Below are 13,562 nucleotides of genomic sequence, written 5' to 3' on the forward strand. Positions count from 1 at the left end.
AAGAGGTGCCAGCTGGTGCAGAAACCCAAGTAACTCCAGGCTTTGTTTCCTTCAGCCTTGAAGAATGTCTAAATCACCTGGCCCTAATCCAAAAGTGAGAAGGAAGTCGAGTTGATTTAGACTGAGATAGTTAAGTTTTTAAGGAAGACCTTAGTATTTATTTAGCCTTCTAGTATTTATAAAAATGACTGATACTAGCAGTTCAACTGTGATTTAAGTGAGTTATTGAGACCAAGGAAAATGATTTTAGTTACTACAAAGATGGTCATTTTGTTTGAGAGGACATTTTTGTTTTAAAATGTCAAGTTCTGTAGCAATTCCTTAGCTTATGAATCAGTTGTTCACTTGTAATTCAATTTTTGGAACTTAAATCATGTTTTCCTGTAGAAACAATTTGTGGCTTGATGACTAAAGTCTATGGCTAACTCACAGACACTTATAATATATTAGAAATATAACCCTGATGGTTTTGATTTCTTAATTGGAGGAAGACGATATGTTCTTTTCTTCTTGTAGCTCTAGAGCTGGCCTGAGTATAATTTTGAAAGAGAAGACACTTGCCTATGGAATCTTTCCTCCTCTTTTTTGTTCCTCCCTCCTATTTGGTGCCTGGTGTTCTTCCTACTCTGTACCCTACTCAGACCTACTCTACTTCAATCAAATACCCATTTCCACTGTAGCGCTTATCTCAGCTAGGTACTCAGCGGAAAGTAGTCTACTTAATGAAATCACATTAAAGTATAAATAAAAGCCCCATAATTTCTCAGAGATATTAAAATGACTGTAATAGGAATTCAGCTTTTAAAGTGACATTTCTGGCAATATAGGAAAAAAATTATGCGATAGGGTAACAACTGGTTATTATGCCAGGTCGGCCTGGGACTCTCCATCTAAATAAATCTTACTTTTCACAACTTTTTCCTTTCTTCCACTTTCCCTCCCATAGGTTTTCTAAAAGCCCCACAGTTTTTCACAGTGGCAGGCAAAGTGAGGGCTTCAGCAAGGTAGGGGAAGGAGTGGGAGGAATTGTTTGTGTGTCTGGGTTATCGGAAGTTGGGTGTTGGGGAGAATGGCTCTGGTATATCCTTCTCACCCTTCCATTTAGGAAATTCTTGCCTTATGGACCTTTGTTACCTTCCATCTCTTTGCCTTCTCTTCTGTCACTGTTTTTCTCTTTCCTCACTTTTGCATATGTGTCTTCTCCTTCCCTTAGGGAGGGAGCCCTCCATCTCAAGTGATACCCGAACAGATTCCTCAGTGGAGAGCTATCCCTACAAACACTCCCACCATGAGTCTGTGGTCAGTCACTTCTCTTCTGATTCTCAGGGGACAGTCATCTATAATATGGAGAATGATTCCATGTCTCAGAGCAGTCAGGACACAGGTAGGGGCTTATACAATGGACTCTGCTTGCTCGATTCAGTTCCTGCATGGAGTCTTCCAAGAGAAAGAAACTGGGGCAAGTCATAAATGTTAGACAAAGGGAGAAAAGCACAGAACTTCGATAATTAATGGGATGAAAGGAAACAAAACCAACTCTGAATAAATGATGATGTTCCATTGTACATATTCCTGTCAACAGGGGTAAATGAATAAGGACCATTGTAATGTGATTATTGATATGACTGTTTATTTTGAAATCAGCTTTTCTCCTGCTGTGTTCATGATCCATGTCCTTCTCATTGTGCCCCATTAAACCCTTGTGGTCATGCACCTTGTTGTGTTCTCATGCCAGGCTTTGTTCCCTTGAAGGAATTTGAAAAAAGGGATATATGTCTAGGCAAGGAGCACCTGTTAAGTGTTAGGCTTCCTGAAGGACAAAGAAACAAGAGTGAAAACTAGCCTGTTTGTTATTGTGAGTTCCACGCAGAGAGCATTCTAGAAATTTTCTCTTAATCTGTAAAAGAGTGTGTCTATATCAGTGGAAGAAATCAATACAAGACATAAAAGAAGTGAATGATTGTTGAGTTGAAAAGTTCATCACCTAAAGCATAGAATAGTGCCCATACTCTTAGAGACTTGGGAATTAGTGAGCTCAAAGTTTCTTATTGGTGGTTTATACTCTGTGCATGGTCTTTTTTCTTTTTAAATTGAGAATTTCAAACATATTCAAAAGTATGCAGAATAGTATACTACCCCTGCATGTATCCTTAAACTAATTTCAGTAATTATAACTCGTGGCCAACCAACTTTAATCTCTACCTCTACCCAGTTCACCCACTTGTAGGTTATTTTAAGCAAATCCCTGACATTGTGTCACCTTTTACATAATTATTTTAGTGTATATTTCTAAAACATAAATCAGCTTTTAAACATGCCATTATCACACTTAAAATATTAACAGTAATTCCTTAAACCACTAAACAACCAATGAGTGTTCAAATACCCAGCAGTTATGAATGTCATAATTTTTTAATGGTTTATGTGTTTGACTCAATCCAAATGAGGTCTACACAATGCAATGATTCTATAAAGGCTTTTACATTTCTTTTATTCTATAAGTTTCTCCTTTAATTTTTTCTTGCAATTTATTGTTTGTAGAACTAGGTCATTTGGCCTATAGATTTCCCTATATTCTAAAGTTTGCTAATTTTATTCCTATGGCAAACTTTAGCATATTTCTGTGTCTTGTATATTTCTTATAAATTGGTGGTTGGATCTAGAGCTTTGGTCAGATTCATTTTGAATTCCTTTTGATGACTATTGCATAGATGACTGCTGCGAAGTGTGATTTTTTTTTTTAGGCCATGTTTCTGAAACTGACTCAGGGAAAAATCAAGTCATAGGATGAACAAAGCATATTTTCTAAGAGAATCAGGTTTATGTTAAGGGTTTGTGAGTGGTTTGGGTGGGAGTTTAACATTTGTAGATTTAGTTGTTTCAAATGATTTCAAATGATTCCTCCTGTCTTTCTTGTGGGCCCCAAAGAGGCAAAGGATTAGATAAAAGCAATAAAAGATTGCATTGGTAATTGATTGAAAATATGTAGCCAAATCATTGCACTGTTGATATCTGAGCGTGTATAAGGATTTTCCTATGCAAATATATGAAAAGAATTTCTGTTAGTGCTCAATGCATTTGAGAACCTAGAGGTTTTTATCTAATCCTGTCTTTTGATTTAGTTCAATTCTTAATTCGCCACTAGCTTCAAGAAGCATAGGTGATTATATTCTTTATAAACTGACCTTTGTTGTTAACAAATGATACTCATACATTCACATACTGTAGTCATGATAGTGGGGCAAGTTATATAAAAGCATTCAGATCTCCTGCTTTTCTTAGTGGTTGGTATTAAGGAACTATGAAATATATATAATCTCTGGATGAAGCCAAGTTTGGTAAAGCATGGGTTGGCAGTGGGAATAGGAATTATTGAAAGTTCAAATGATTCACATTTAAGGAAGATTAAGAACTGGATCTTAAAGTCATGCACAATCAGAGCTCTTACAGGAATGGTTGAGGCCCCTGGAATAATATAAGATATAGTAAAAATGAGACTTTACTTGGTGTATGTTGCTAAATAAATAAAATGACAGCTCCGTCTTCTATTTATGAACGTAAAAATATATTGGTGGATGATATTTTTATATAATCTTTAAAATGTTTGCCATTTCATGTGTCCTATTTTGGGTCACTGGGATATATTATGAGTGGGATTAGCATTGGTAGTTGCTCAGGGAATGTAGTAAATTTGGAAATTCCCATTAAATACTTGAGCTTCTCTGCATTTTCTATTGAGAAATTTGTAGTACATTTAAATCACATAGCCTTGACCCTATAGCTCAGCTCCATGGGTATACTAAATTCGTGGCACTGTCATAAATCCCAAAGACTATGTTCTCAAGAGGATGGAGCTCAGTCTCAGATACTAGTTTACCCCCATTTCCTTGTTCTTTCAGGACACCTGACTGATAGTGAATGTAATCAGAAACTCACATCCAAGAAAGGGTCACTGATAGAGCGCAAGAGGAGCTCTGGCCGGGTTAGGAGGAAAGGCGATGAGCCACAGACCTCAGGGTACCACAGTGAAGGCAAGCCACCTCTATATTGTTTGTCTTTCTTCATTCATTCTATTTAAACTTTCTGTCACAGTTCAGCCTATGATTTCTCCTTTCTACTCAAAGGACTTTCCTTGCTTTTTCTCTGTCTTTGAGATCTGGGTATCCATGATCACTTTAAATATTTATATCTGTTTTGCTCTTTTTGTTTTAGGGGAAACACTGAAAGAGAAGCAGGCTCCTAGGAATGCCTCTAAACCATCCAGCAGCACCAACAGGCTAAGGGATTTTAAGGAGACAGTCAGCAATATTATCCATAACAGACCATCCCTGACTTCTCATACCAACCTAGGACCTCCATGTGGGGGAAAGGGAGTAGACCTTACTGATAAAAAACCTCCTAGGAACTTAACTTTACATTCTCGTGACTGGGAAGTAGAGAGTACCAGCAGTGAGTCAAAATCTAGCTCTTCTAGCAAGTACCGCCCAACATGGAGACCCAAACGGGAATCTCTGAACATTGACAGTATTTTTAATAAGGACAAACGGAAGCACTGTGGCTACACCCAACTTAGCCCCTTTTCTGAGGATTCAGGTAAGGAGATAACTAAGGAAGAATTTGACTTTTGAATGAAATTGGTTTATGTACTTTAAAAACCTGGATTTTCTTGTAGACTTGGCAAGATGCATTCCTACTATAATGTTAGGCCTTTGGGAATGTGAGTTCAGGGAATGAGCTGTATGGAGGGGTTAGTTAGTCTCCTGATTTGAAGGTGATGCTAAATCTACCTCCTTTTTCATACTTGTCCTTTGATTGGGATAGCTAAAGAATTTACACCAGATGAACTAAGCAAGCCACCTGCTTACAACATTAAAACTGGTGGACCAAGTCCTCAGTACAAGCCCTGGGGCTCAGCACGGCCAGGCTCTCACCTTTTAGAGCAGCACCCTCGCTTAATCCAACGAATGGAATCTGGCTATGAGAGCAGTGAGAGGAACAGCAGCAGTCCTGTCAGCCTGGATGCAGCCCTGCCTGAGAGCGCCACTGTCTGCAGGTATTGTTTCACCTTTGAATAGTGGACTGGTCTCTTGCAGTAAAGTGAGCCTCTCTGAGGCTTTTCAGTTCAGACAAATGGAGAGGTATACTTTATTATCGTTTTTGTGAGTATTGTCTTTATCAACTTTATGGCAACAGCACCCTCTTCTGGGAGAAAGAGCAAAGGTATTTGAGAAAGCAGACAGAACTTTTTTTTTTTTTTAAATAAATTTTATTTTTATATTCCCCATACAATTGCAACCCCCTTATTTTGACCCCAATCCCTCCCCTCCCCACACCCCACACCCCATAGAGTGTCTCTGGTTCATAGTTTTTTGTTGATTTTGATTTTCACTTTCTTATAGTTGTTAATTTTCCTGGTCCCTTATATAAGTTATCTAGATTCCTGCTATGAGTGAGACCATCCGGTATTTTTCTTTTTCTTTCTGGCTTATTTCGCTGAGCATGATCCCTTCCAGCGCCATCCATGTTGCTGCAAATTGCATGTGTTTATCTTTTTTGAATGCTGAGTAATATTCCATGGTGTATATGTACCACATCTTCTTGATCCAGTCATCTATTTTTGGGCATTTGGGTTGTTTCCAAAGCTTAGCTATTGTAAACAGTGCTGCTATAAACATAGGGGTGCAGGTGCTCTTTGGAATTGATGTTTCTGTGTCCTTTGGGTAAATACCTAGGAGTGGAATTGCTGGATCATTTGGAAGCTCTATGTTTAGTAGATCAAGAAATCTCCACACAGCTCTCCATAGTGGTTGGACCAGTTCGCACTCCCAACAACAGTGCAGGAGAGTTCCTTTTTCTCCACATCCTCGCCAACATTTGTTGTTGCTAATTTTTTTAATATGTGCCATTCTCACTGGTGTAAGATGGTATCTCATGGTAGTTTTGATTTGCATTTCCCTGATTACAAGTGATGTTGAACATTTTTTCATATGCCTGTTGGCCATTTGCATTTCCTCTTCAGAGGAGTTTCTTTTTAGCTCTTCTGCCCATTTTTTGACAGGATTATTTTCTTTGTTTGTGTTGATTCTCATCAGCTCTTTGCAGATTTTTGTGATCAGTCCTTTATCATTAGCGTTGTGTGCAAAAATGTTCTCCCAGTTGGTGGGGTTTCTCTTTGTTTTTGTTATTGTCTCTTTTGCTGTGCAGAAGCTCTTTAATTTGATGTAGTCCCAGCTGTTTATCTTTGCCTTCACTATCACTGCTTTGGGTGATGTGTCTGTAAAGATGTCTTTGATGTGCATGTCACGTAGTGTTTTGCCTATATTTCCTTCTATGTATTTTATGGTTTCAGGTCTTATGTCTAGTTCTTTAATCCATTTTGAGTGGATTTTTGTGTATGGTGTGAAGTAGTGGTCAAGCTTCATTCTTTTGCATGTAGCGACCCAGTTTTCCCAGCACCATTTATTGAACAAACTTTCTTTGCTCCAATACATAGTCTTTGCTCCTTTGTCAAAGATTAGTTGACCATAAATCTGTGGGTTTATTTCTGGATTTTCTATTCGATTCCATTGGTCTGTGTGTCTGTTCTTGTTCCAATACCATGCAGTTTTGATGGTTATGGCTTTGTAGTATAGTTTGAAGTCTGTGAGTGTGATGCCTCCATTCCCTTCTTTTTTTTTCAGGAGAGCTTTGGCTATTCTGGGTTTTTGGTCATAAGGAGACAGAACTTTTAAAGTATTTTGTAAAATAATTACTTAATAAATAGCTTAATTAAGGAATGAATTATTAAATCAAAATTTATATATGATCGTAGAGAAAACCCAATTAATACTTATTGTTGCCTTTCACTTTAGGTATGGTTTTTTTTTGTTGTTGTTTTTTTAAATAGGTTCACTGGGGACTCTGTTTTATGAATCCAGTGATATTCATAATCCCATGAGATAATATTGATGGATTAATAGTGTTCATTGTACCCCATAGGGCACTGATTGCTTTGTAAATTTCAGATCTTTATACATTGTTTTTTAATGAGTTGCCACAGAGTCAAGTTTCCTACAGGTATAGATGCTTTGAAATGAATAATTATATCTTCTACAGGGATGATAACCATATCTTAATACTGCTTTACTGCTCTTTCCTGGCCACAGTTTTACTCATAAGAATATGCTTAAAAGGCATAAGAAAGAGGAAGGCAATCCACATGAGAGCATATGTTTATTAATTCAATCAATAACTTTTATGCCAGATGCTATGTTAGATATTTATGATGCAAAAAAGGTGAGGAAAGATGGGGGAGTGAGGGGATATTTCAATTTTTCAGAAGTATTTTAGCTTTGCCTTAATTTTATTAATTCAATATTCTATTGATTTTCTTTTTTTTTATTTTTTAATAGAGGCATGTTTTATTTATTTATTTGTTTGTTTGTTTGTTTATACATGCACTGGGTACAGTCAGAAGTGCGGGAGGGTGAGAGAATTCACCAGAGCCAGAGCGGGGAGCAGAGCAGGCAGAAGGACCGAAGTACACTGCTGAGGGGAGCAGCGGGCGGCAGGAGAGGTCTGCGCGCCATGTGGGACCCTCCTCCGGTGGCCGGGGAGCAGCCGGGGATCGAACCGGCGTCGCAGAGGCTTCGGCAGCTTCGCAACCCAGCGCTCAACCGCTGCGCCACTGGGGAGGCCCCTAGTGATTTTCTTGAGGGAATTTAGTCCATGGAACATTACTTGTAATCACTTTTCTGATGCTTTCATTAGATTCTGTTTTTCTTTTGAAGGGATCCAAATGCTAAGAGATTAGCTGGGTTGGCCCCTTCTTGGCGCCACATCCCAAAGTCTCACAGCAGTAGTATTCTGGAGGCAGACTCCATGGCATCCAGGAGTAGCTGGATAAAGAGTCAGCCTCTCTCAGGTAAGCAAAAGGACCCCCAATTTGGAGGATTAAATTTGACTGCCAATTCTATTAGGATAACAGTCATACCTGAGCACATTTGAAATTAAAGTACACGTTGAGTATTTCATTAGAAAATATATGTGGAGGCATTTGAGCTGCTTCATTTTTGGATTTATGTGGTTTTTTTTGTTCATCATCCTATTTGTTTCTACCTTGGAAAGAGCTCTGTGGGAGCAAGAAGGAATAGTGTGAGTAGTGCTTATATTCCTCAGAATAAGTCCTAGGACTCCCCTTGGTACAGAGGCAGAATCGAGAGTTTGGTTGTTTAGTACTATGAATTGAGATAACAAAAGAGGACAAATGTGCAAAACTGGAAAATAAGCAAGTCAAACTTACCTTAGACTTGCCTTTATATCCTGTCCATTAACTCAGTTTTTTTCCCCTTTCTTTAATGTCCCTTGTGTTCTCCTACGCCCTCTTTGAAATAAGTTCTCCAGGATTATCTGACTCCTTTACACTAACTGTAGCTGACTAAATATAGTTTCTTTTTTAAAAGATTTATTTATGCATAGAACAACTGGGATGTAGGCCAGAGGTGTGAGGGGTGAGAGGATTCACCAGAGACAGAGTGAGGAGCAGAACAGTAGTATCTACTGAAATACGCTGCTGAGGGGAGTGGGTGAGACAGGAGAGGTCTGCTGTGTCATGTATGGGTTAGTTCCCTGGCCAGGATCGAACTCAGACCGCAGTGTTGATACTGCTGAGATTTAACCCCTAGGCAACTAGGGAGACCCTGACTAAATATAGTTTAAAGTATCTTTCTCAAAGAGAAATTAGCATTTTAACAAGTTAAAACCTGTAGATAAAGGAATACTGGGATATCTCTTTCAGGAGTAGTGATTTAAGATAGTCATAAGTTATAACCCATTTTTACTTTCTGCTCACAACACACATAGATACTTACAGTGCATATTCTACTTAAGTAGAGACCCAGTTCTAATGGTTCAGAATAAATTCTTTATTTACACAGAGTTAAAAATCCAGGTGATAATTAGGTAGTCTCCCCAACATGGAGACTTTTTTGTGGGAAGGTTGTATGTAAATGGATATCAACCTTCTTTGAAAGATGTGTTTCAGTCTTCCTTTTTTTCTGGTCTCTTAGATCATTTGGGAGTTAGTTATGTGGGTAGAAATCTAACTATGGTATGATTTAATGAGCTTCTGAAGGTATATCTGTGGTATCAGATGCCAGCTTACTAGGGAGAGAAGGACAGAATACTATTTGCCAGACTACAGAGATGATACCAGGATCAGTACTAGTCTGATCACTAATTTCCTTTGATAACCCCTGAAAGTTCTTAGAGGTGGTTGCATTGAAGGTATGGAGCAATAATAAAAAGGCATGAACACTTTTAGGTATGAATGCATAGGTTGCTGACATATGGCAGAATAGAACAAGACTATAGAAGTAGGTATTTCTGAAATCATGGACTGGAGTTCGTTCTAGTTAGAAAATCAGGGAAAAAGTCATGTTTCTTAATGAAATTATATGTTTAGTTTGTTTCCCACACTTTATTTAATGGTTACTAACATTGCTTTGAGGAATTTATGATCTTGCATGAGCCTCTTCCCCTCCTCTTTTTTTCAGATAGTAGCTCTTTAGTAAACTAGAGACTGAGTCTCATGATTTCTCTCGTAGCCTTAGTTTTGGACTAGCTGAATAGAATTCACCAAAAGGATTCTTCCACTGGTAAAAGATACTTAGCAAGGAGTTATAACAAATTCCTCCTATACCATACCACCACACCATTCTTTTTGTATAGTAAACCCATGCCCTACAACGTAATGTAATCATTTCACTTTGGCACAAACATTTTTATCAGGTGATTTTGGTTACTTTAAAAACATTATAAAAGTAAAATAAGTCTCCAACAATTCAGTAACCTGCCCTGTGTTTCTTCAAATTGAAGGTACCAATGTTACCGTTATGGTATCTATCTTTCTATATCTTTTTCTATGCTTACACATAGGTAAGTCTATTACCACCACTAAAAAAATAATGAAGTCACACTATACACATGATTCTGTCACTTGTTTTTTTTACTTAATATGTCACAGACATCCATTTAGATCTATTTGATTCCAATGATAAAACTTACAAACTTGGATTTTTACTATTGGATATTTTATAAATTTATAGAGATAGTGGTAATTAAAGTTAAGAAACTAACTTGTTTGAAGCATCCTAATAAGTTAGTGTCAGCACAGGGAAAGGAATCTACCTAATTGTTAAGAGCATAGATTGTGTATTTAATCTGTTTGGCTTTAATTCAGCTTTACCATTTACTATCTATGTTACCTTGGGCAAGATTCATCCTCTTTGTCACCCAGTTTCTTCATTCCTAAAATGTGGGCAATAATAGTATCTACCTCACAGGTTGTTGTGAAAATTAAGTGTGTTTGTGTGTGTGTGTGTGTGTGTGTGTGTATATGCATGCTTAAAACTGTACCTGTCACAATAAATGTTAGTTATGTTATTTTTGTTAAGAAGCATTAAGTAAATATTTATTGTTATTGTTATTATTATTATAGTTCACAGCTCAGGGCTTACTCAAAATTGGATCTGGAAAGCACTTGCCAATACATGAACTTCAAAATGAAGTTAAGGGTTCCAAAGGAAAAGCCAGTGCAGTGGCCATAAATTCGGCAGGTGCTTACTCTTGGTTATGGAAATGTGGTGACTTATCTTCTCCCTTGCCTTGTATTCTAGGTGGGGAGATACCATCCAAAAGCGAACTGGATGAATTGCAGGAAGAAGTGGCCAGGAGGGCCCAGGAACAGGAGCTTCGAAGGAAACGGGAGAAGGAATTAGAGGCAGCTAAAGGGTTTAACCCTCATCCCAGTCGCTTCATGGACTTGGATGAACTGCAGAACCAGGGTAATTGCTGCATTAGATTGTAGGTAGTGGAGACAGAGGGAAGAAAAAAGGATTCAAGCTTATAAATTCCATCTTCCATCAGCCTTTCAGTGAGAGCTAGTTCAAGGAGCAAGTGACAAGCCTATGGATTGGAACTAGGTACTAATTTAGGGCCCATCATAAAAGCCTATAGATTAGAGATAGTATATTGTTAATAAGATATGTTTCCCATGAACATCCATAGAAGGTATAAGTAAAAGTACTCACAGTTCAGAAATAGCAGAAAAGGGCAGTGAGTTACACTGACAGTGAGGAGAATCCTACTTATTGGGCAGAAACACCCTTGAGATTTCTCCACTTGTAGTTTCAGGGAGATGGATCTACAAAGCTGGTTCTAAGGACAGGCAGCCTTAATTGCCTTGTAATCTTCTGATGATTCATTCCCTAATCTCACACAATTCTTAGGGATTTAAGCTTTCTTAATTGCCCCATGTTAGTTACCATTTTTCTTCAAGTGCTTTAAAATGTTACTTTTACCAGAAGATAAAGCTTTCAAAATAGGAGTTCAAAAAGGCTAAGGCTACCTTAAATATGCCCCAAACCCTATTATCTCAGCTTTTCTGTCTATAAATGAATTTATTTCTTTTATTAAGAATCCTTAGTTGTAACAAATTGTGCTAATGCAGTGTGAGGACAAGGAGAGGGTTTTTTGGGTAGCTACTTTTCTGTTGACCACTTCCCTTTTTGTATCAGTACTTAGAAAAACTTCCTCGGCCAGGCACTCTTTAGGGATACTTTTCTCCTCTAATTCTGCTGGGTTTTGATTCAAGACAGTTGCCTTTTATATCCCAAGGCATTGTATTTATTGCCAAATAAGTTATAAATTCCAAATTCCTTATCTGTCTCTATTTTTGGATAGTCTTTGCTTCCTTTTTGTCTTCAAACTTTATCAGATTGGTGTCTCAGGTTTATATTGCTTCTGAAAGAGGAATCTTGTTATCTCTTGCACTTGCCTTCTCTTCCCCTCTGTAAGTTAGGTATACATTAAAGCTGAGAAGGAATTCCCCTGGTTATATTTTATTGTCATTTTGCCATACATTTTTGTTCAGCATCTCTTGGAAGAGCAAGAATTGGAGTCTTAACATTCTAGAGGGTAAGAATTAAAATCTAATGCAGTGATCAGTCAGCTATAGTTTTACTACATCTCTGTAGAGAACTTTATAAAAAATTACTCTAACCACCACCTCTGTATAAAGGTTGTATAGACAGTTTACGCCAAATATGAGAAAACTTCAGGCCTGGAATGTGGAGGGGACCACATTCTTTAAGGGTGGAGCCTGAATGCTAAGTTCTTCACAACCAAACTGCTATTTTCATTACCTTACTGTTAATCTCCAAAAGCGATGGTGAGTTAGGGAGTGAATGTTAGGATGTAGAAGAGCATTTCTTACCATGTCGAGCTTGGAGGTAAGTAAGTAAAAACACTGTGGGAGAAATGATTCTGATATTTGATTTTTTTTCCCCCAGAAATTGTTCTGATATTTGAGCTTGTGAAAGCTCATCATTTATCCCAATAGTAGGTGAACTTTCATTACCACTTGCTACCAATTTATACTTGTGAGTGAGTAAAAGGGAGGATATATATTAGCAAGAGTTCTTTTACAAAAGTTGCATTTATAGAAGTTTCTCACCTTTTTATCTAACACTGTACTTGGACTCGTTTAACATCTGCTTTGGTACACATTCACTTTCAGAGGAGGAAAGGATATGTCATGCACACTGTATGGGAAGATGACTTTTTTGCAATAGGTTTGGTGAGCAGGGGCGTGATAGAAGTAAATATGGAGCAGTGCTGATGACAGGTAGGTGCACACAGACCACTTAAAAGAGGCACTTCAACTACCCTAGCCGATATATAGAGGTGTTAGGAATTTTAGACAGTGCCCAAGAGGTTTACTGATTTTTCATTTGAGGGTGGTGCAGAAAAGACTGTGAATTGAATAGGAAATAAGTGTTAAAGATGGCTTTTCACAGAATAGTGAGCCATATCAGCCATAACATTGCAGTGGAGGTCTCAGAGTTCTTGCAGCATTCTGACATTATTTCACAAGATGTATCCTTGTTGCACTGTGGAAGAGCAAATCAGTTCCAGGCTTAAGAACCCACTCTTCTGCTGCTAACAATATATGGTTCTTTCCTTGAGGGACTCCTGAAGAGTTGGAATATGTGGTAGACCGTGACATACCTCTCTTTCATTGCCTTGGTAAGGGCTTGGTTAAGGCAAATATGAACACCTTACATGTTTTAGGAATTTCATAAAATTAGTGGACGGTAGTAAGGCTGGATGTGCACTGAAAGGAAATAACAGTACATATGAAAAGTCAGAACAAATTATAATGAAAATGAAAAGTGCTGGCCCTTTCAGGGAGGAGTGACGGCTTTGAGAGGTCCCTGCAAGAGGCAGATTCAGTGTTTGAAGAGTCACTGCATCTGGAACAGAAAGGAGACTGTGCTGCAGCTTTGGCTCTCTGTAATGAAGCTATCTGTAAGTAACTCTAACTGCTATGGCTATTGCACTTTTGACTAACTTCACAATAGGTTTTATTAGTTTAGTCACTCAGATGTGATAAAAACAACTTTTATAAAGATCTCTTCACTTTCATTATCCCAAACTGAGGTCCTTTAACTATCTTTGCAATTGAGATTTCTAAGTGTGCCAGGTGTTATCACTGTGACCTGTGGCTATTTACTGGAACAACC

At 38.0% G+C, this 13,562-nt stretch overlaps 1 protein-coding gene across 6 annotated transcripts in view; it reads left to right on the forward strand.

The window, feature by feature from the left end:
* Positions 1-13,562, forward strand: part of USP54 (ubiquitin specific peptidase 54) — a gene marked incomplete at both ends in the record, with an annotated part of 56,860 nt that overhangs the window by 25,129 nt on the left and 18,169 nt on the right. For 3 of the 6 annotated variants that reach the window (XM_084244606.1, XM_084244608.1, XM_084244610.1), the window contains 7 exons: positions 1,214-1,384; positions 3,900-4,031; positions 4,213-4,593; positions 4,822-5,053; positions 7,770-7,903; positions 10,656-10,823; positions 13,228-13,347. In XM_084244606.1, the coding sequence (XP_084100732.1) occupies positions 1,214-1,384; positions 3,900-4,031; positions 4,213-4,593; positions 4,822-5,053; positions 7,770-7,903; positions 10,656-10,823; positions 13,228-13,347 (1,338 nt within the window). Of the gene's footprint in view, positions 1-1,213; positions 1,385-3,899; positions 4,032-4,212; positions 4,594-4,821; positions 5,054-7,769; positions 7,904-10,655; positions 10,824-13,212; positions 13,348-13,562 lie in introns of all 6 variants that reach the window. The other 3 variants (XM_084244609.1, XM_084244611.1, XM_084244607.1) reach the window with 2 other exon arrangements.

This window comes from Talpa europaea, assembly GCF_964194135.1.
Source record: "Talpa europaea genome assembly, chromosome: 10".
Taxonomy (NCBI): domain Eukaryota; kingdom Metazoa; phylum Chordata; class Mammalia; order Eulipotyphla; family Talpidae; genus Talpa; species Talpa europaea.